This window comes from Lingula anatina, chromosome 2, assembly GCF_051362555.1.
Source record: "Lingula anatina isolate TDL-2025a chromosome 2, LinAna3.0, whole genome shotgun sequence".
NCBI classification, from domain to species: domain Eukaryota; kingdom Metazoa; phylum Brachiopoda; class Lingulata; order Lingulida; family Lingulidae; genus Lingula; species Lingula anatina.
In genome coordinates this window covers 43,098,994-43,122,909 of record NC_141768.1, presented here as the reverse complement: position 1 = coordinate 43,122,909, position 23,916 = coordinate 43,098,994, and the positions used below count along the sequence as shown (strand labels likewise).

At 35.4% G+C, this 23,916-nt stretch overlaps 1 protein-coding gene across 5 annotated transcripts; it reads right to left on the bottom strand.

Annotated features, from left to right (window-relative positions):
• Window positions 1-1,461: 1,461 nt before the first annotated feature.
• Window positions 1,462-21,503, bottom strand: LOC106153365 (TGF-beta receptor type-1). Of its 5 annotated transcripts, none has more exons than XM_087004303.1 (10): window positions 21,327-21,503; window positions 20,014-20,128; window positions 14,549-14,697; window positions 11,996-12,232; window positions 8,775-9,005; window positions 8,439-8,606; window positions 7,995-8,078; window positions 6,459-6,656; window positions 5,555-5,685; window positions 1,462-5,247 (listed from the first exon to the last, which is right to left on the bottom strand). In XM_087004303.1, the coding sequence occupies exons 1-10, from the start codon at window positions 21,388-21,390 to the stop codon at window positions 5,110-5,112; spliced, it is 1,515 nt and encodes a 504-aa protein (XP_086860429.1). In that variant the 5' UTR covers window positions 21,391-21,503; the 3' UTR covers window positions 1,462-5,109. The 5 variants fall into 5 exon arrangements, with proteins under 5 accessions (XP_086860429.1, XP_013382711.1, XP_086860432.1 ...); XM_013527257.3 differs by lacking the exon at window positions 14,549-14,697 and adding an exon at window positions 13,563-13,720; XM_087004306.1 differs by lacking the exon at window positions 14,549-14,697.
• Window positions 21,504-23,916: the final 2,413 nt, after the last annotated feature.

The following is a 23,916-nucleotide window of genomic DNA, read 5'->3' as shown; positions in this document are numbered from 1 at the left end:
TATAATAAAGGACAAATGACAATGTTAATATAAATACTGTATATCTCTTAATCTTGTCATTCTTACTCATATGCACTTTCTATCATTTGTCTTGAAAAATCTTTTTTATTTTTCAACTGTACTGAATTTTTAATGGGGGATTTTTACGCTAAAAAGAGATTATTATTATTATTATTATTATTATTCATTACCTCCATCAACGTGTTATTTGTAAATTATAAGTATTTCTGGAAAAAACTGCAAATTACTGGAAGTCCTTGAATAACCATTCATATTTCCATTGCGTTAGATAAGTCTGTCGTGACGTTATCAACCAACGCATGCAATTCTGCCAAGTCTGTCTATTAGCACCGCCGCTGTCTCCGCCACCTGCGCGTCATGTCGGCGGATGCAAGTCACTGTCACCGTTCTCCTCACAGAATTCATGGACCAGTGTCTTCCTCGCTTGATATGAAATTATACTCAGTATAATCTCAACTTGAGCCTCCTAAATTTTGGGTTCTGTCGGTGCATTTGCACAGGTGTGACGCCCGTCGCCCTTGTCAAAATTTTTGAAAGTTAAATGTATTTAAATATATTGTTAAATATATTGTTAAATATATATGCAAAAGTTACTATAGCAGTCTGACAGAAGGTCATATGTGGCGATTTCAAATATGACCTTTGATTTGACCATTGACCTTTATTCATTTATAAATTTGTGAAATGTTTAATTTTCTGTGAAAATATTTGTTTGTGCCGATTTTCAGAATCTGCATAGACCTATGCATTTAAATAATGATATAGGTGAGAAGTTACACTTGGGGCTTCTTTCATCTCTGTTAGTTTGGGGTCAACCGGTCCATTTTTACGGATTAAGCAGAAATTAGATGTCGAAACTTTTTTTTTTTGTTCATACGGGCCGGAGTTGCGCTATTTCAAAAAGTGCAGCATCTCAATGCTGCAGGGTGAAAAAGTTTCAACATTAAATGTGAATATACTCCAAAATTAGCAGAGCTACACCCATGTTCATATTGTGCCGCCACCCAAGCCTTCCTCACACGTGCATGTACTACCAGCAGGGGACTACATGCCAATCAACATTTTTGCACTGAAGTAGATTTAATATTCCTTCACGTTACGAATAAGAAAATTTTCCGTAACACGTTTTTTTATGAGACCAACCAAGCAAGTACCGCCATTGCTTTCCGGGGCCACGCTTGATCGCCCCCATGATGGACATTCACAGGTGTAAGACCATAGCCTCCTTGGACCGAAATAAGAGCCTGGGGACCCTATGTGAGCAGAGGACCAAATTAGTCGTAACGGACGTCATCAATAATTGTCCCGCCAGTTTTACACCACGCAAAAGACATACGGTGTTTATTCCAAACAGAAGTACCTTCTCTCCATATAAGTGTGTGAATAACTTGGTCGTTCTTATTTTCTAGGCATATCAGGTGTTTAAAGACTGAAGACACCTCACATGTACAAGGATTTTATTGCATAAACATTACACGATGTTTTATATACAATACATACATACAGATCTTCACAACGCTGTCAAGGCAGTATGCTTACAAATCCTCGGCCATTGCTTATTACTAAAAAGATTTTTCATTTCATTGGTAACGTGAAACCCATAACGCTAGTTTATTATACGCCACACAGACTTCGTCAGTGAGGGTTTTACTATCAAATTCATTTACACCTTCCAGAAGTAACATTTTTACGTTAAGTCCCGAAACCCAATTTCATTAGAGCAAAACGCATATAACACAAAACCACATAAGACAAATAGAAATAAAAATAATAATCATGGTGCCTATTCTTATATCTCAAAATCCAATCTAATAAGCACTTTGTTGTGAACGAGTCCATGCCTCCTTTGCTAAACCTTCACTTCCTGAAGTAAAAATTGATCAAAGTAATATTTCGAAAGTGAAAGGAAAATTCGTAAATAGTATAAAAATAACATATTGTACGTCCCTTGAGTTCTTAACGAGGAAAGTGGTATGCACAGAGGTCGCTACGGTTCCGAAGTCTAGGCAAGAATTCCTATCATTTCAATATACCTGGCATGCAATATCGACATCCTTCGTGGTCTTCTGTCCTTTTTTTATAAATCCAGATATTTATTGAGTATGTTGGAGGTTACACCCTTATTTATGAGGTAATCTTGAGGATTTTGTTTAAATTATGTGGAAGCTGTATCTCTATAAATAGAAACGTACTTACATAACCATGACCTAATTCAGTTTCCATTTTTCTTGAATTTTTTTTTGTCGGGAGTAAACCTAGCATTACTTTCCATCACCGCGCATCTATACACAATAATCTGTCATGGTAACCGATTACCTAACCCTTCGTTAACATTTAAATCATTTGCTACTTAGCAACAGTATTCTTGATAGCTTAATGATATAATGAACAATGTTTATTGTACAATGAAATGTCGTCTGGGCGATCCAGCACAAAGAAAAGGCCATGGACATTTTGCGACTTAATCCATCTTGTATCAATATGCTGTACATGATATGAAGCAAGTTGCACGTGCAGTAACACCATGTTGTCACATAAATCAGCTGATGTATGACAAACATTTTCAATGACACATGGCTTTGAAGGTGAAATATGACATTTTTCATCATTCAATTTTAATATGACTACAATACGATACACGCATTGAACAAAACTGAAAAAGAAAAAACCTTAAGGTTAAAAATTCAGTACGCATTTTTGTACAAAAATCATTTTAATGAATTCGGTAAACACGAATGCTAGTCTAGCATTTTACTATAAATATGCTACTATGAAAAATTATACAACAATGCATAATATAGCACCATATGCCTCTGTAAATATATATAATTACATAAATGCATTGGTTGGGGGTCTCACCCAAGGAGGTGGCAGCCTTCTTTCGTTTGTCTTAAAAGGACGTTCACCTATATACTACCACTGTAATTAGACATATACTATATGTATCTATATTAATACTTCGCCTGGTAACAACTAGAAGCCTGGGGGAAAAGTACAAAGGTTCTATCACAGTTCCAGCATCCCCACTACAGTTATGAACAAGTTACAGGTTTATTTATGGAGAGACATGTTAGGAAAGTAGCAACTAATGGATTCGTTTGTCAACAAGTGCGGCTGAAGGCCAAGCTCATAGTGGCACAGATTTTTTACAAAATGTCACCTATTTGAAACTCTGGCTAGACATACTGTGAGGTACGGTATTCTTTTTAGCCAATTTTTGCCGACTTGTGGGGATGATAGATTTCGCAAGACCAAACATTCCCCAGTGCTGCAGAGACTGAAGGGGTTACTGGGATAGCACTAGTAATTTTTTTTGCTTAGCCAAATCACCACTTTTTTGTCAATTTGTTATCCAAATGTTAATAATATGACGAAAACAAGTCAAATCAAGCCCTTTTTGTTTAGCCAATTTCAAAGTTTTAGCATTTGGCTAAATTGGTGAGTGTTAACGCTACCCCAGGGTTATACTTCTGTAAGTGATATCACATTCTCTGCAAACGTGGTTTAACTATACAATCAGAAGCAAACATCTAAATATCACATGCCTTTTTTACTAAACAGCAAACTGATGAATTTTGAAGCCAAAATAGAAAGTTGTCGAACCTGGGCTAGCAAAGGTTTAATTCTATATGAAGTTGAGCAACACATCACTGCTTATGTTTTAGTGGTTTCCTATCATTATCATGAACTGCCTGTATAAACTTAACAAACTGTCATCTTAATTCAATTAACTTTTTTCCACCATTACGTACAAGCCTGAATAATAAATACAAATACTATCTTGCCCAAGCTTTCAAATGTAGTGACAAAAATTGCAGCAAGCAACTCAGCTAGGCAAAGTTAAGAAACTACTTCTCATCTGGTCTGACTCATAATCAGTACAAATTACACAAACATACATTCATGCTTAGAGCTAAAATTATTTTTTCATTATTATTTCATTATACTGACAAGCTACACTTAAAATAGGTTATTCCACATGGGAAACTTACATACTTTGCTAACAGTCAAGAAGATAAAAAAATAATTCCATCAACATAATGCTTTCCAAAAAATAAATAAGTAAATAAATTAAATAAATTAATTAAATTAAAAAAGAGTACATGTCTTCAGCAAGTCCCCTTTTTGGGCAGTATTAGGTACACTGGCTTTACACAGGTATCTACCGATCTAACAACAGCCAATTCTGACTGTATAAGAACAGCCATTAAGATTCCATATAAAACATCAAATTCTAATTCAATGCAAATACACCGGGATTGTTATACTTGATTTAAAACAGCTTAAACATCTTATCCTTTCCATACACTGGATAAGGCAAATTCTTTAACAGTACCATGATAGTAAATCATCTAAGTCCAACAGATAATTACAAGTACTAAAATGCTTCATAATATTAATAATGACAACAAGCATTATTAGTCATTTTCATACAGCATTATTACAAATATGGAGCCGACATTCATCTGGTTTTTTCTTCACAGCAAATCCATTATGCTCCACACCATTTTTACCATTAGACTGGATAATTGTCTACAAACTATGGATACTAAAGCCTGCATTTTAAGATGAATGGATATCATTTGACAACATTGTTTTGATTTGAGTTTTCTTCTGAATCACTACAAATGTGAATGGCCTCCACTCCACCCTTCTTGCACAGAGATCACACATACATCCATGCTCTTACATATTATCACTGTTTGAACATATATCATCATTTTGTCAGTTTCAACAGCTTTTGAACACCCATTTTCTTTATGTACAGCATCTTTGTCGACTGTTGTCATCTTCTTTTTAATGCCCCAAGGAAGTCCAAATACAAACTCCACTGTGTTAACAGTATTGGTTTCCATGGTCAATGCAGTAAATGCAAGGCTAGGTTAACACCAGCACATATATTATTCTCAACATTTTTTTTTTCAATTTTTAAAAATATGTGGCTGTTACTAAGTTACATAGTAGTAAGCCCAAGGAGGATCACATCTTATCTTGCCATTGCACTTCCTACTGCCACCTGGTGGCATGAGAGTAAATCCCAACTGCCAACTGGTGGCATATTAGTATAATTCCTGTTTGTATCTACACTCAGTATGTACACCTCAGTTTCAAGTCCTCTTGTCCTGCTAGACTAGCCAAAGTTTTCTTAATACGCAGTGCTGTCAATCTGGCTGCAGGATTGTGATACCAACATTCCTTCATAACTTTTGAAATTACACGCAGAGCCTAGAAATTGTATAAATTTGTATCATTACTTACTCTCAAAGTTAAATAAATTAATGAAAAATTCTTTTCAGTACATAAAAAATCTGGTGTGAGTTAATTTTCAATAACCTTGTGCACCCCCCCTCCCCCCAGCAACAACCATTCTCTTTTTAAGTGAAAACACCCAAAACTTTCATCCCCTGACTAGAAATGTAATAGAATTATACAGCACATTCATAGAAAAAATCTAATTCAACAAACACCAAACAGGTTGTTCAATATTCAGCAAAGGTTGTTCAATTTTCTTCAGCACATATGATCCACTGACCTCATTCCCATGCCACCTGTTGGGTATGCCTGGTCTGTTCCTGTTCTCACAAATGCCTTTCCTCATCTCATCCAAAGTGGGATCAGAGGGCACCAAGTCATAATATGGCAGCTGATATTCTTCATATATACCTGAAATTTAAGATAATGTCACAACATTGTAGTTGATATAACATCTAAATACTTGATGAATAGGAGAAATAACACATCTAGGTTAAGAAGGGACAAAGCTGAAAGACAAAGAAGAAGAATAACACATGTACAATCGTATAACAAGATACTACTACTACTACTACTACTACTACTACTACTACTACTACTACTACTACAAGCAAGGGTCTGAAAAAAGCAAAACTTTCATGTTTATCTTCTGTAGAGTTTCACATGTCATTTCTTTCTCCATAATTACTGAGTGGATTGCATTTCAGTGCCATCGAAGAACCCATGGCTGTAGAAATCATCTGAGCCTAAAATAAGGCTGTCCACACTACCTGACATACAAAACTCAAAAACATGCAATCAGCTATCTTTTACCTGTAAGACTGACACATAATAAGGCTAAGAATATCAACATAAAAGTAATACGTGAATTATGATGAATCCATACTGTTGTGGAAAAAGGTGCAATTCAACAGAACTGAAGAGAAAACATCCGAGTATAATTCTGCGTATAATTCTGTCAGCATTTATTGGCACTCACTAGTCTGCCATTATTTCTGGCCCCACTCTCCTAAAAAACCCTGCAAAAAACTCACTTTATTTCAAACTACGTTGAGAGACTTACTCTAGAACTAACTTGGATGATTCCCATTACTACAAAATAATAATAATAAATCAAAAGTCTCCTTAACAATAAAAACTATACTTCAACAATGCCAGAACAAATAACAGACAAACCCTTTTACCTCCAACAGAGCATCTCCTAGCTATTTCCCACAGCACCAACCCAAGGGAGTAGACATCTGCTCGCTTGAATGATTCAAAGTGATTCATGTTGAGAGTCTCATCCAGTACCTCTGGTGCCATGTAACGCTTAGTGCCCACCCTATTGTTGGGAGCTATATCCACTGTGTCTGTGGCAGAATCATGGCGCACAGCAAGACCTGGAAGCAGACAATGATCGCTTACAGTGTGAAGGTCAAACTTGAAAAGCACTGGATAAAAATAACTTAATTCACACTGATGGAAAAACTTAGAAAGTTAACAGTCTCATAAATCTACATCTAAATATAACATTCTGAATCTTGAATATTTTTCTCACATTCCACTCTCCTCTTGACGATTTCAGGGTTAATCCGTGCGTGCGTGCGTGCGTGCGTGTGTGTGTTTTTTGTATAACCTGCCTATGGGCTTACTCCAGCACAGTAATTTGTTTTTACCCAAATCTTAATATATGCTAATTTGGCTTGGAAAAATTTAAATAAGTCCTTCTTTGTTGTCTAAATTATCATCAATCTAGTTTACACATGGCAGTAATTAACCATTTAAATAAAAGAGAATAGCTCCTTTAATATAAAAACTTATATAAAATCTTTCACTTATGTTTCTATTATTCTAATGTATAAAGTGCTCCAAGTTAAATGAAGTAAAGTGATACGAAAAATTTTTAAAACCATCAGATAATTTTTTGAAAAAAGGTAGGCCTTGTCATAAACTTTCTTTTATTTCTCTTTCAAAATGTTAAAAAGCTTCTGACAAGGAAACAATGATAACTTAGAGTATATATAAGTCAACACCTCTCTCTCTCTCTCTCTCTCTCTCTCTCTCTCTCTCTCTATATATATATATATATATATATATGACAATCTTTGCACAAACCTCCACAAACCCACTTCATTAAGTCAGGCATGGAATTGCTAACAACAGTGCCCATGCCCAACAAAATCTGTCTCAAAAATCAGTTCAAATACATTAGCTTATTTCAGCTGAAATCTTAAAAGTATTTTTGCCCCACTAAGTCACCCATTAATTTATTGCACTGCCATATATTTCCTCCTTTCAACCCTCCACTATAAGGATGGCAGACAAGAACAACGCTATTGCATGTTGCATGCCATGTGCTCTTATGTCACAGCTGAGTGGAAAAAAAAATTTACAGCCAGGGTTGAAACAGTTATATGTTATCCACATTCAAATGTCTGACACTAGTGCAATTTATAGCTTACTACAATAAACTTTGATCAAAATAATTCCACTTATTAGGCTGTATTCCCAGAGCTTTTAGATCGATCTATCCCCGCGGGGAGTCTCACCAGATTACTGTCAGATAAATGTCTGTCCCGCCTACTACAAGCTGTAAGGGGGTAATTAACTTTCGTGTCTGCTCTGCTGACAGCTATTTAGCGTGAACCCCCAGGGAGTTAGGTCGATCTAAAGTAGATCGATCTAATCTCTGGGAATGGGGTCTTAGACATAACCAAGACAACGGTGAAATAGTTTACCTAAATCTGCTATACAACATGTGGCATTTCTTTTCACCAAAATATTTTTGCTTTTGAGATCTCTGTGAGCAATGGCAGGTTTCCCTGTAAAGGAAAAAAGAGGATGTAATTTTACAAGAGAAAAAAAAAATGTCTATATCCGCCACACATCATGGCACTTTGAAACTAATGTCTCACTACAAGAGGTTCATAACCTTGGCTTTAGGCTTAATTCAACTGCAAGTTATGTACACCACACATATATTACCACCTGCAAACATTGATTACTACTTCATGATCAGGTGTGTTATTTATTCTAAAAGCCAGTTCTGGGTGAGAAAACATGAAGGAACAATCACAGAAAATATCTGTTCACTTACTACCTTCATAATTACAAGTATAATAATCACCTATAAAATAGTTCCAACTACCTTCCCCTATTTTTCATTATGATAGACTTCTCACCTTGTGTTCCCACAATCTCCATGTGTAAATGTGAGAGGCCACTGGCAATAGAAGATGACAATCTGATCATGCCTGTGGAATCAACTACTGTCCTGTTTAGATAGTCAAATAATGAACCATTCTCATGGTAGTCTGTCACAAGCCAGAGCTGAGTCCACGTGCCGTTATCTGAGAAATGATAAAAAATATTGTTTATAATGATAATTTTAAGAATAATTGATTTATAAATAATTACAAAATAAATAAATTAAGAATGTGTCAATTTGAAGATGTACATGTACATCTTCATTAGTTCCGAAATGACACTTGAAGGACGTGTTCAAATGTTTCCAATACCTTTATTATCAGCTGCTATAAAACCCAGAATGTTTTCATGCCTCAACATCACTGTCTGGTAAATTTCTGCTTCTCTAAACCAAGAGCGTTCATCTCTTGAGGAAAATATCTTCACTGCCACATTTTCTCCTCCCCATCGACCCCGCCAGACCTCTCCAAACCGTCCTTTGCCAATAATCTCTTGTAAGGTGATTTGTCGTGCTATGGTTCTTTGGACTAGAAGAGGTAAACCTGGAAACAAAAATCACAAAATATTTTACTTTCAATGTGTGACAATAAAATCCATTTTCATAACAAAAGTCTTATTTCCAACTTGAGCCAAAAGGAATTCAAGTTTGCAGTATCTCATATTTTTTAAGCATGTTTAAGTAATATTCAGTCATAAAAACTTCACTTTAGTGCTTTTTACAAGTTTTTGACAGGATATACATTGGTGATTAAGAAAAGAATTGTAGGATTTCCAAGAAAAATAATTTTCACCATGTGAAGGTCTACCACACATTGTATTCCAGAAAATATTTTTGATACCAGTAGCAATGCTCTTTTGTAACTACACAATGTCTTTAATATTGTACTGACAGTTGTCCTGGTAACATGAAAAACCTCAAAACTAAACAAAACAAAACAAAAAAAAATGACTCCTAAAAATGCTATGTGGAATATTTAGGTGAAATAAGGTCTATGAATGATGTTTTAATGTTTAATTATCTGTTATGAATTGTTTGCTAGTCATTTTAGTAACTGTATCAACTTGAACATTTACAGATACACCTTTTCTTGTTTATTCTTTCACTTTATTTCCCCAGTAAGCGTACATATTGTCCTACCTAAGCCTTAAAACTATGTTCAAATAGCAACCTTGTTGTTTGAGTTCTACTTTGACCTTCAAACTTCAGACCATTAAAAACTTTCAAAAGTGCACTGAAAATGATCTGATCTCTAAAGAATACAAAAGGTATTTTTTCATTTCAATTTTCTTTAACCTGTACCTGCATCTGTCTATATATGTCTAAAGGACCACTACTGGTACATAATAGATGGCAATATCTTTATGAAATATTAATATTTGCTTCTTCTGATATATTTTAGATTTGCTTTTCTAAGTATTCGCCATACCAGAGACTTCCATTGAAGTGCCTCATTTCCTCTTGATACACTAAGAAGGAGCAGAGTCAAAATTGCGAGTAATCTAATACTTCTGAGGTCATAAAGAGCACTATGATCAATTCTTTTGTGCCATGTGGTTTAGTTGCTATTTAGGGGAATGTTTTATTGGCTGGTTATTTTTTCCAAATACCAAGGTCAAGGTTGCTAATACCATAGTTATAAAACTGTGTTTATCAACTGTTTACCATGTACTGAACAACAGGAAATCGCCCAACAAGAAAATGGGACCTCAAATAAAAAAGGCATTTACGTAACTTGGGCAGCAGGTTGTGAAAAACAGTAGACAAAAAGCGAATTCTCCCAAAAGCAACATTTTGAAACCGTGGTCATGCTATGAACTTTGAGGTTCAAATTCTGTCCATCTGAAGTGAATGTATTATGAAAGTGAGATCTTCATAATATCCCAATTCATTTCAAACCATCATCTACCCATAAGCTACAAGGTGTTTCATAAGTTGGTTGTTTGATTCATATTGTTAGCACATTAGCACATCTGCTTAACCCATTCACACATTTGCCAACATGAAAAGGGGCAGCATGTATATAATATTTAAACATTCACAAAAAGGTTTCACCTGTATGTGTAAATAACATGTTTTATTTAACAATGAAGTTTCATTTTTGAAAATTCAGAATAGTCAAAAAGGTAATTTGAGGTGTAATGTAAACTTGGCATTAAACCTGGCAATGAATAATAAATAAAAAAAGAAAGAAAGAACTTTTTATATAATATTACATAATACTGTCACCAGACATACAAACTAACGTCAAGCTTGTCAGAGTTAATTCAAAAATACAATACTGGGTTGAAGAAAACACTGGACAACAGGACTGATAAAGAATGAAATGTGCAAATAACTTTCGTGAAAATCAAGCAAACATGATGACTCTTTAAGTGAAGCCATTATGAATCGGTGATTTTGAAGTAAAACAAAAATACGACAACGCTATGGACAAATCCATTGCTCAGTGCATACACCAACATATCATTTTTCATCATTCAACCACTTATGTTGCCCTAAAGCTTTCCTCAGCACTATTAATGGCTTTAGAGCAACACCAAAGCTTCAAAATTCTGCATAAGGTAATTAACTTTTGCATTACATCTCAAATTACCTTCTAACAATTGCGAATGGTAAAAATGATATTCCATTATGAAACAATTAAAGGTATTTCTATTATTCACCCACCAAAAGTTTTGCACTGAGAGCACTTATCTAACCCCTTAGACAGACTAATGCACAGTTCATTCATGTGTCTGCTAAACTATCAATGTGTCTGTATGGAATCCCAGGACTTAACCAGGTCTTAGAGAGGATCCGACAGGAATATGCCTAAATTATCAGAGCTGTATTTTTTTCCTGAAAACCGCAGAATTGCATTTCCTGTGGAAGCAATATCTCACTCTAAATTGTGAGATGTGAGATAGTATACTTGAGCCACATGTTGAGCATATTCTAATTTGATTGCATTACATGTATATTAGGTCCATTTCATATCATGCTGTACACTAACATGGACCAGATCACCTTGAAAGATAGACAACTCAATCACCTGGTTATTATGTAAGAGAGGCGCCTCACTCGGCACGGCCCATTAATTGACTAGACTAAAAAGCCAACGTGCGGAGAATGCTTGTCGTGTCATTAAATGTATGGATCTCTCAAAGCAGACCAGTCCTAGCTATTAAAACTACCGCTTGATGAGAAAAGGGCCTTACACAAAATTTTTAATGACTATTTTTTTTAATGGAGAAAATTGTAAATTTTTCAGAAACAATATTTTTTAAAGTCATAAATTCTTAAATTCAGAAAATTCATACTTATTGTTTGCAACAAATGGAAAGCAGGCTACCTTATAGTTGTATTCTATACAGCTAAAACACCACAAATGCTACAAAGAAATACCGTTTTAATAATTCCAAAATTATATACTTGTAGATAATTCATTATTTCCAAAGAAAAAACTGAGTCATTACCGCAGTTTAAATGCTGGATAAGCTTTTAGATCTCCACCTGTTTGACTTTAATTTTTGAAAAATCTAGTGAACTTACCTGATCCTGACCCAGAGTGTGTCCAGTCATCCAGCAATTCTTTGATTGACAACTGGTCACCAGGGGGCAGCATTGTTTCCATCTCGGGCTCTGGCTGCTGGTACCTCATACAGTTTGGGTGGCGGCGGTTGCAGATTAACAGTGTGATCATAAGGCACACACAGACAAAGCATACTGGTCCTGCTATCACTACCACCAACTCCACCGAGCTGAAGCTATCAGGATCTTTGCCAGCGTCTACAATTAGACAGCAAACATGACAAATATACAGCCACATATATGCTAAAATTTAAAGCACTTCAAAACATTAATTATTTGCACTGGTCTGTATTAAATAAATTAAATGCAACTGTATAGTCAGTTCCTACACAACAATTCTCAACTAAATTTTTATATGTATAGAAATTCTGTCAAAATTCTTCCAAGATATTCATTTTATTAAAATAAATTATGAACAAGTGGAAACAAAAATATGCATAGAAATAAATGTTTGGTCCAATATTGAAGATCCTTCATAATACAGATTTCTACTTCAAAAATAGCACATCTGACAATGAATTAATAGTTTTTTAATGTTTTGAACAGTGTTAAAGCATTGAATTTATGAAGTCTAGTCCAAACTCACCTTTTTCTTACTTGACATACAGTGAACAACAGCTGTTACAAATGCCACATAAATTTTAATTAATTTTGGCACAGAATCTTTACAAGACTGAGCTACTGCCTAGATTAAGCAACAAGGGATATATATATAAATAAAAAGATGAAGGTCTTATAAAGAATGAAATTGTAAATAATTTAAAGCCTCCCATCCACCACCCACCCCCGTTTTCTTGGAAGCAAAGTTGCAATTTTTTAAAAACATAACTTATACTGGTCCTTTCATTATTTTTTCATACCTGTTATAGCTGTTCAGAGAGATATAATGGATGCAATAGGGGTATATATTACAGGCAAGATTGAAATACAGGCAGAAATGAAATTCCAATCCGACTTAGGCAGATTTTTAACCCACCTAGATGAGTTTGCAATTTTCAATCTCAGTTATGTAGTCTTCAAATCTGCTTGGATTTCAATCTCGCCTGCAACACATGTATATCACCATGTTGCCTATCAAGCAGAATTACACACAACACAGCTGTATGACTACATACCTACCTGGAGTCTTATCATCTTTTCTACCTGGGCACTGGTGGGGTTTAATCTTGAACTAACATTTAAGATATATGGAACCTTAAACTGGCCTCACTCCATTCATGTGGGGCAAAAACTGGCAAATATGACCTCCGTTTCTATCAGCAGTAGTAAATACTGAGAATATGAGATTCAATCATGTTTAATAATTAATATACTTGTTTCATTAAACCAACACAGCTTAAATTACTTTAAAATGGAGTTCACAACTGCAGAGTAGTCAAGAGGTAGGTTCAGCCTTACTGTATTTCAAAAACGGTTTTGTTTAAAGACTGATAATTTGAGCTAATATCTTTGTTTTCACTCCTGGTATAAGGATGAGGCCAGTTCTTTATCATAGTTTTTAACATGTTCTATAAAATTTAAATCATACCTGGCATCGGTGAAGTGGGTTGCAACGTTGGAGCCATTCGCAAATTGCACCTATCCGACTCATTACAACATCGTATGACGCTCTTGTCTAAGATTTGATCATTATTTTCACACACCATGGGCTTGCCTAGTGGCAGAAGCATTTTCTTTTCGTAACAGCTAGTTATGGAATAAAAGAATATTTTGTCTAAATCACTTGTTTAATTTTCCAGATACTGAACACTGGAAAAACTTCTCAAGGGAAAATCAAATGCAAATTGGCCACAGTTATGGTGTACGTATCCTTACATCCAGGGAGACAGCACCACAGGGCTTTAGAACCAGATATAAAACCATAAACCAAAACTAACGTAACAACCGTTTTTAATCATCTTTATATAATATTTCAAACAGCATTTTGGGATATCACACTTTTTCACTCAGCAAAAATTATGCTGTCCATACATTAGCCCCCTAACCCCATCTTGAATCAGGGTCAATATTTTTGAATATTATATCCTCATATGACAACATGTAACCTGATCTGTGGTCCAAGAACATTTTGGTTTTCCCTTAATGTCTTTCCTGCCTGCCCCCCCCCCCCTTCCCTGTGCACAATGGTCTCCTGGACCCCAGGGGCCCTTCTGTTAATTCTGCACTACGATCATGGCTGAACTAAACAAAGCAAAAGCCTGAAAGAGGTGACTTCAAGGACAGAAGCAGGGTTAAAAGCACCAATGGCCTGCCTGCCTGCCACGACCAAGACTTTTTTCAGCTTGGCTGGCAAGATTTACGTACAATATGGCAGGTAAACATTCAAGTTTTTTCTAGATGGCAAGCTACAATATCAGTTGAAATTTTTTTGTATTAGCCCATCAATATGAAAAACACAGACGTTTTCCCCAAACTTTTTTTAACAAGTCAGGTTCACCTAGTGGAGAAAATCTGAATTTTTAAGCCAGAAGGGAGTCTGGGGGTCAGGAGACCTGTGTCAGCCATTTTTCATACCTGGCTGCTGAATTTGTGGAGCCAAGGTTGGGGTCAGATGTTCATTGCACAGATCATGGGTACTGCAACACTGAGCATTAAATACATCCTTGTTGTCTGGGACTGGTGCACAGTTAAGTGGGACCTTCGGGAGAATACTCTTGTCGCATCTAGCAAATGAAGAGAACATTGGATTATTCAGTTTTATTCTTTCAGAGCAGCATTTTTTGTTGTTGTTGTTTTTTAGGGGAACAATTCAGATTTTTCAAAATCTTTAACACCCAGAAGATTGCCTTTTTATCATAACTAAATACTCACTCACGTTTATTTTTTCATAAAAAATAGATATAACCAATTCCCAATGAAACACCCCTTGCCCTCACAAAGATACTGAGCAACTATCTTTCACTATCTGTAGAACTGTAATGGCTGCCAGTAAGTGCCCCCGAGGTTAGCAGTAGTAAAAAGGACGAGTTTCACAGGACATAACAGAGCTACGGATGTAGTCAATACCTGGGCATGCGAGTACCATGATCTGTCAATACAAGTGCCAAGTAAAGCGGCCACAGCCACTGCAATGTAGCATACACAGTTTGCCATGGTTTAATATGAGGATTATATATATACATGAAGACAGAGGTATTGGTGGGCAACAATACCTGTGTTTAACAATGCATTGTTAGTAGGGGTTGGGAGAACACACACAGAAGCAAGATGTCACCCTACTACTCTAGAGAACAGAGGGGAGGGTGGACACGGGTCAGTTTCACAAAACAACTTGGGTCAAAAGTTGGTTTTCACTTTAAGATTAAAATAAAAAGGTCTTGTTTGGCTCAAGACAATTCAAAAGTGGTCCACTTAAATGAAGACCACTGGTCCTTTTCATAGGCCCCATTCAGAATAGATGATCTGAGCACTAACTGATCTGTTGACTAAATCTGGCCGACCCCACTTAAAAAGAGATGCCGTTGATTCCGGATGGTCTCCCTGCCTCCACTCGCGCCATTAAACGGATTAAATCTCGGCTACGAGGTTTAATTGCTAGGCCCCTGCAGCGACGGCACGTGGAGGGGGGAGACCATCGAGAATCAGCAGCATCTCTTTTTAGTCGGCGGATCAGTTAGTACTCAGAATGGGGCCAAAATAAAGTTTGAATGGGTTATGTATAAAGGGCCATTCACACTGGCAATGTCAACTGAGGTTGAGTCGCAGTCCTTTCAGGATGAACTTTTCTACAGTGGATAGACTACGTACCCATGACTAGGGTTCTATCGCAGTTAACGCTACATTGAAGTCGAGATCGAATATTTAAATTTTGAAGGCATGCACACAGCTGGGCAGTTTATCAGATTTCTAGGGGATTTCTTACAGTACTAACAACAGCAATCTGCCTTTCTTCCTTGCTGCGCACAATTTTAATGCACATTTTCAGTTGGAAATATTTCTTGACACGGGTAAATTAAATATTTTGTGCAGCATAACAACCATGGCTACTCAAACTCCTGCCATGTTGCTTTATTACTTTTTAATGAAACACTAGTGTGCATGCTTAATAGGAAGTAAGATTGGTGAAAAGCTTTTGCTGCTGGTATTAATGTGCAAATATAGTGGGTTTATTTGACCGCAATTTCTTTGGAGTTAACTGGACTGCAGTTTACTTGCTAGTGAGAATGACCCTATTCTAAGACTGTTTTTTAATTGTTAGGTAAGAGTTGTCCCCTTGAGAAGGTAAGTGATAACAAGAAAAAATAATCGGCTGTGTTAAAAAGAAAGTGGTGAAGAAAAAACCAAGCTGTTATTGAAAGATTTCTTTTGGCTAAAAGGACATCTTCCATTTCTACTGTATTTCATGTGTGTATTGTAGGTACTAATAAAATAGTCCTTATTTGTCAAGATGGATGCTTTTATGGTCCATGTCACAATCATTTCAAATACTTTCTTAAACTCCCAAACAGTCTGTCATAAACAACATGATTTCTGTTCTGTACAAGCTGAGGCTAAAACAACAGTTTCCATAACATATTTTCTAATTGATAAAACTGTTCTCTTTTGCCACACTTTAATATTGTGAAGTTGTATGTGTTTGGCGCAGTTTCCAAACAGCAAAATGAACTAGCCAAAAGAAGCCTCATGGTGCAAAAAAATGAAAACTGCTGTGGCTGCTTCAAAAAGTTTAGTTGTAATAAAAATCTGTTGCCTTAACCAAACCCCCCCCTTTAGTTCATTGAATACTTTTGTTTTATTCTTAGTTCAGATGTATTCATAGACTGCTGATGACCAATTTATATTTTCCAATCTCTACTACTTTGGGTTTCGACTGAATTCATTACAAATTCCTTCAGAGCATAAAGTTTTTCAAAATATCCTTTTAATTTGTCTAATCTATGCATCCTGACATCTTTCAAGTTAGGAAAATGATTACTTTTGTTTGATTTTCATTTACCTTGTCTGGAAAAAGTGCTTAGTAAAAAGGTGCACCTTCATCATTTTGGTTACACCTCTGCCAGTGAGACTGTGCAAAAGTGAGCTTCAAACTGTGAGATCACAACACATAATACTTATTAGATACAACACCTACATGCAGAAAAGATAAAAAGCAGCCCAAAGCAACATAAATGGAAGCCATAATGTTAAAGGGAAAATCAAAGATGTTTGAACCAAAGACCAGGCCCTTGAGGAGACAAAAAATAGAAGATTGGATAAGAAAAGCTGTTATTAAGATTCTCCAACTTCATCAACTTTTCCTTATGGTCCCATCCCCACCCCTGTTTCAAACTACATGGTACTGTGTGTAAGGCCCACCAAACAACATGCTCGCAATTGAAAGATGATGGTACTTGCAAAACTAAAATGAAGCAGTTAGGGAAATGCGTAATCCTAATTCCAGACTTGGAAATAAGCGAATAAGGAAGGAGATCAATTTCCTTGGAACTTAAACATCTTTAGAAATATACATATATATATATATATATATTTTACAATGTATTTACATAAAAAACATGAATGCTGCAATATTGTGGCTGAATATATATATCACATACAAAACAATAATCATGCTCTTAAAACAATTACCCTCAAATTAACAATCAATAATCGTCAGTAACAGTATTATACAATATTGCAATTTGACATTTGTGCACAGTCATATTTATTTTTTGTGCACAAAACAGTTAAGCTTTAAAGTTGACACAAACTTATAAATGACATATATGGCAGTTCTGCAAGAGAACTTGAGTTGAAAGTTGATCCCAACTTTTTTGTAAAAAGTCTTTAAAAAGACTTTTTACAGCAAACTTTGTAACCATATAACAACAACACATCTAATATTTTCTAATTCAAAATTATGTATCATTAAAAATTAAAAAGAAAATTGCCTTCTATACTCAAAAGTTATTTTATTTACTTCAACTGAAGTTAAACGAAATATAATTTTAAATAACATTTTTGTTTTTCTTGTATGATTCTTTTCCTCTTAATCACAAAAATGATGAACAGATTATTTTAATTTCCATATTTCACTGCTTGGAGAAATGGGAGAGTAGGAAATAATCTGTAAAACTGTGGTTTTAAAATAATACAAGGAAGTCATGCCCTTTCCATATATTTCACATGTCATCATTGCTCACACAGCATTATCTTGCAGTGGCCAACATATATAACCACAACAAACCAGCACTACTCATGCAATAGCCTTGTTAACCATCTACATTTTCCCTCTCATGCTTCAGTATGCTATATTTTCCTTCAAATTTAATCTGAAAACAATAACTTTTACCTATCAGCTATCCAATATATTACAGCAATTTTGTCTAATTACAAGGCTTCAATTAAAAAAAAACTTTTAGTTTTATGATGCACAAACTTTTAGTGTATTTTGAATATTGTCACCTGGTGTCTAGTTTCACAAAATTAATTAAGAATATATTTTAATTCAAATAAATTACCTCTTTTTGTTTGTTTAGTAGTATTCCAGTCAAAAAATGTTCACTCTTATATGTTCTTCTTTGAAGTATATTTTAAACAAGTATTTTATTTGAGAAAACTATTATAGATTTATTCCTACTTAATGACAGAAACAGAAGAAAATTTGTATCAGTGTTAAGACTGCCCATCAATTTCAGTTTTACTGCAAAACTTGGGTCCGTATGACACCAATAAACCAGTCTTCCCAGTGAGAACAAATTCTTTGTTAAGACTGCTTATCTTAGATAGTCAACTGGGTAGTCTGACTTTGTGATGTTGGTCTATTATGAGCTTCTCTCTCTCTCTCTCTCTCTCTCTCTCACACACACACACACACCTATAATATAGTAAGTTGACATATCTTAATGGCCTAATATCAGCACTGAGAACAGAAATCATTAGGGCCATTCACACTAGCAAGTTTACCTTGATTCAATAAACCTCGATAGAACTGTAGTCAATTAAAACCCACTTTGCTTGCGTTTCAGACTGCCTAGGGCAACTGTTAACATGCACACTATTGTTCTCAATAAAAAGTGATGTTATGAACAATATGGCAGAAGAACAAGTTGTGTAATGATTGTTATGCTGCAAAAAATATTCAATTTACTCATAATTTAAAAAAAATATTTCCATCAGAAAAATACAACACGTGACTGTTCTGTATATAACATGCAAAATTTGCAAAAATTGCCCATTTGTGTACATACATTCCAAATGTGAACAACATCCAGATAAGCCCACGATTTAGAGTATTAACCACAATAGAACCCACGTCCTTATCTGGGTTTATTTGCACCCCACCCAGGGGTGCACACATCTCAAAAGAAACGTCAACCATGTTAGGAACACGGTCAGGCATTATCCACGATCAAAATTGCTAGTGTGAATGGCCCTACTGTCAAACATTCTGAGAAAATCTGAGAAATAAAGGGAGAGACCTTAGCGATCCTTTGAAATGCACTGAAGCCGACTAGAACACAAAGCCATCTTCAATCTTAACTAAGACCAGTTTCTGTGATCAGTTTTACGGTAGAATCTTTACTTTAAAACAGATAGTGTCTTAACCTTTCCACTCTACCTCAATTGCTTGGTAAGACTAGGTTCATATTTGGGTCATTCCACAAAACTGTGATACACATTTTGAAATTGTGTAATATTTGCATTTGCTGTTTAATATCACTTTTAAACTACCATTGATATCTTTCCATATTGGAGGGCATTATAATAATAAAACAGCAAAAATAATGGGGGAAGTCAAAGTAATGCAAATATTACACAAATGGTGTGCATTGCTGACATGACTCAAATGCAGGGATGAGACTTAATGACTCCCAAAAAGTTTGAAATTCCCTGATAGCCCGAAAAATCTAATAACTGTAGTCAGCACCAATGCCATCCCAAAAGTCTGAAAATAGGCCGATTGAGAAAAAAAATCTCATTCATACAAATATTCACTATGGAATGACCCTATCAGTACACCATACTAATTACCCAACAGCACAAATCTGACTGCAACCTACCTGTACTGATATTTGATATCTCCACCTGTGGACAGATGGACAGAGGTATAACAAACCCCATCTGTGACACATGTATAGTTTGTGTCCTTACACATGTCGCAATGACACAGCAACCCTGAAACATATTTGCCTCGTGTAAGTGTTGCCTTTATCATCATTTTCTTGATTCTGTTTTTCTCTACTTACTGAACATGTTAAATATTCTAATATAGGTTTTCAAATTTTTTTCAATATGAATTATACATAAACAATTAAATGCTGATTGACAGGGAAACAAAAACTGTCTATTTATACAAAGAGTACCATATAAAAGTTCCATGTACATATATTAGGGCATAGGCAAAGTATCATAATATATTTTTTCTCAAAGGAATAGATAAATCTTACAGCACATTATTTATTCATTATAATTTATATATACACTGCATAATAAATGTAAAAACTGCACAGCTGTTGCTGTACAACAAACCAAGGTCTTTAAAGCATTTTGTACATGGAATTTTGTAGAGTATCAGGAGTGAGGTTAGACAATTAGCTATTGGTCTCTGAACTTTGGATTTTTGTACCAAGTCTAATTTTCCTAAATGTAAAAAGGCAATTTCTTCTTTCTTGTGAGTCATTGCTTGACTTCGATTGAATTTTTTTAACAGTTTCTGAATTAAAAATATTTAGAATCTAGTTCTAAATGACTCCCGAGTTATTTAGACCACTGTTTTCCTGATATTTCAGATGGAAATAGTGACATTTAAAAGGTCTGAGTAGGAGAAAAAATGTGCTTTGCAGGATATCTAGACATAAAAATATGAGTTTGTAGAAAAAAGTGGTTCAGGGAGTTAAAGTGAGGCCACTGACTTACTTATTTTAGGGACATTCTCAAAACTACTACTAGTACCAATAATTAGGTCACAATGCAATGCTATAATTCCACTGTGTATTATCAACCAAAACTGTAGAAGAGATTTCATATAAGGACAGGTCATACACTAAGAATGTTTAGTCTAATATTTTCTACCTTCATCTTAACAAAGGCATTTTATGCATTCGGAGTTGGGAGCTTATAATTTAAGATTAGCAAGTCGACTCCGTGTTAACAATATTGACAACATAAATTATTATTGGTTTATTTCCTTTAAAAACAGCTTTGGCAGCCGACAGGCTAACCAAGGCCTGGGCGTAGATCAAACTACGGCGAACATAATCAATCAGCTGCAGCTCGGCCATTTTAAAGCTTAAAATTCGAAGCGCTTGCAGTGATATGGGTCTTGTAAGCAATGCCGTCTGGTTTTACAGTTAATATGGGGTTTAATGCTTACCGACTGTTCCTTCTAACAAGGCAACTAGAACAAACAGCTCTAGTAGCAGAAAGAGGGACGACATCTTACTGGACGGGCACCTGCTTTTTTATCCCTGTACCTTCCCCATCGCTTTTTGGTGGCTGTTTTACGGATAATAACCAGACAATATCCCTACGCCTCGCTTAATAAACGTTCCACTAGCCTCGTTTCACTTGAGAATACTTAAATTTTTTGCTTTAAAGAATTCTCCTGAATAAACGTCTCATTCTTATTGAATCCCAGTTGAATGTATCAAATATGACATAAGCTATGCCGTCTTTAAGGGATTATGTTTTTGCGCATTAAGAGAAACTGTATACGTGCGTCACGCGGTGTCTGGCTATGACGGCATATTTGACCTAGCGGCGACCTTCTAAAGACCTATTAAGTGCTAGCACGAATACAAAACAGCGACAAAAGACAAAAAAGAAATTTATTCCTAATCTTATTAGAAAATGCTCGTATTTCAATTATATCAAAGGCCTGATTGTGATATAATGTGATTAAATACGACTTATTTGTTTTGTAAAAAATTCGTTTTAACTACAAGTAGGTCTAAGCAGAATTCCCATAATTTGTTGTGTATACCCTACCTAACATTAGGCCAATCATGTAGGCTTAATGTGTTCAAAATATTTTTGATGAAAGGGAAGGAATAAACGAGGAATACGATCAACCAGTTTTCTCATTGTATTGTTTTAATCATAATCAAAAGCTTTATTATAATCATCCATTTTTTATTTCATATCCATTTAAAAAGATTTAATCTATTTTTTTTAACACAACTGAAATTAATACCAATATAACATTCTGATTTACAACTTCAAAATATCCGTTAGAATGCTACCCTCATTAGGTATTTATTATTCTTTGTCGTTAGCGCTAATACATATGAATGTCAAGACTAGACCACAACAGACTCCGTTTATCAGGAAAATATGTGATGCACTGAACGTATTCGCACTCGGCTGTCATTTTCATTGGTTAATGAACATAAAAACGAAGCAAAAGGACTTTAAAATGCTTCACTACTCTACGGAAATGAAAAAAAAGCATCGCAGGTGGTCACGGATCTGAATTTAAATTAATTTTCTTAAAATAAAATCTATACACGCCAGTTTTTATTAGTTCATTGTATAGGCGTATGTTTTTCTGTTTCTGTAAACAGCGATTTTATCAGTTTGGTTTAAAAACACTTAATCGATTTTGACTGAAATTTGCATTATGGAAGACTAGTGCATGTGGTATTCTAAAGTCCTTTCGTGTGGTTTTGTCAGTTCATTAACCGGTTAACGTGACAGCCTAGAGCGAACGTCATAATGTTTTAGTTTTGCGATAGTCACAGCTACCGCACTTTTCAGCTCTTAGCTGTCAGTAAGGAAACAGTAACGGATTGAGGGGGGGTGTCAGGGGGGTCCTGACCCCCCCCCCCCCCCCCCCCCTTCGGTTTTTGGAAAAAATCACATCAATATTCCCCTCATAAAATTATAATTTTGAAGAGCTGAATCATGGTTCTAAACTGCACCAAATGACACCGTTTGCCCTCTTAAGCACCAAAACCCACACCAAGGGGGCAAGGATCGGCTTCGCATCCGAGACCTGTCATTCTTTGAAAAACTGGACCCCCTTTACGTAATCCTGAATCCGCCCCTGGGAAAGGCTCTCTTGTGGCCCTAGGCTTCAAAAGTGATCGCACCAATGGTTTTACCACATATTTCAAGACAAATAAAATAAATAACCATAGCCCACGAGACTTGCACACCAGTATTCTCCTTAATTAGTAGGCTCTTAATACAGGGGTTGATATGATTTGTAAATGATCACAATTCAGGCTTTTGTTCTTCAATAAAATATCTACACAGATCAATGCATAACTTCAAAATACATAATAACAAATTAGTAAGAAAAAAAATGCTCATGAACAAATGTTGAAGGTAATCTAATTACTTACCTTTACAAATGTCCTGCTCCAAATCTGAGCCAATATAAATGTCTTGTAAATAAATGATAATAATTTTAGGCATGAATATTCTAAGTTATCTTATTTTTGAAATGTTAATCAAAGACACACTTCACGAGGTTTACCTAACAAAATGAAATTTCCCGTAGGAAATAAAAGCAATTTCTCCTACTTGCGAATCATTGTGCGACCCACCCCTGCACCTGGATACGACTTAGTCCATTTTTTAAATTTTAATAATTTAGATCTAAAAGACTGGCCAGTCGTTTAGAACAACATCTGTTTTCCCAGAATTTCAAGGCCATGTTTTCATTTTATAACACAAGAAAATCAGTGGGGCTGTCTATCGCGGACCTGTGTCGTGTTTAATACAGATTTGCGAGCTGTCATCGCTGAATAATAGTGGTGCTTGCATGGACAAATTAAACAAGGTCCGCTAGTAGTCTGTTACAAAATCATTAATGTATTATTGTATACTATTTTATAGGGCCCCGATATCATAGGGTAGCCCAATAAAATTTTTAAAGTTTCAATTTTAATCAAATTACATCAAAGTTTGGTAAATGCAGGTGTTTGAATTTTAACCTGAATGGCTTAAAGTATTTTTTA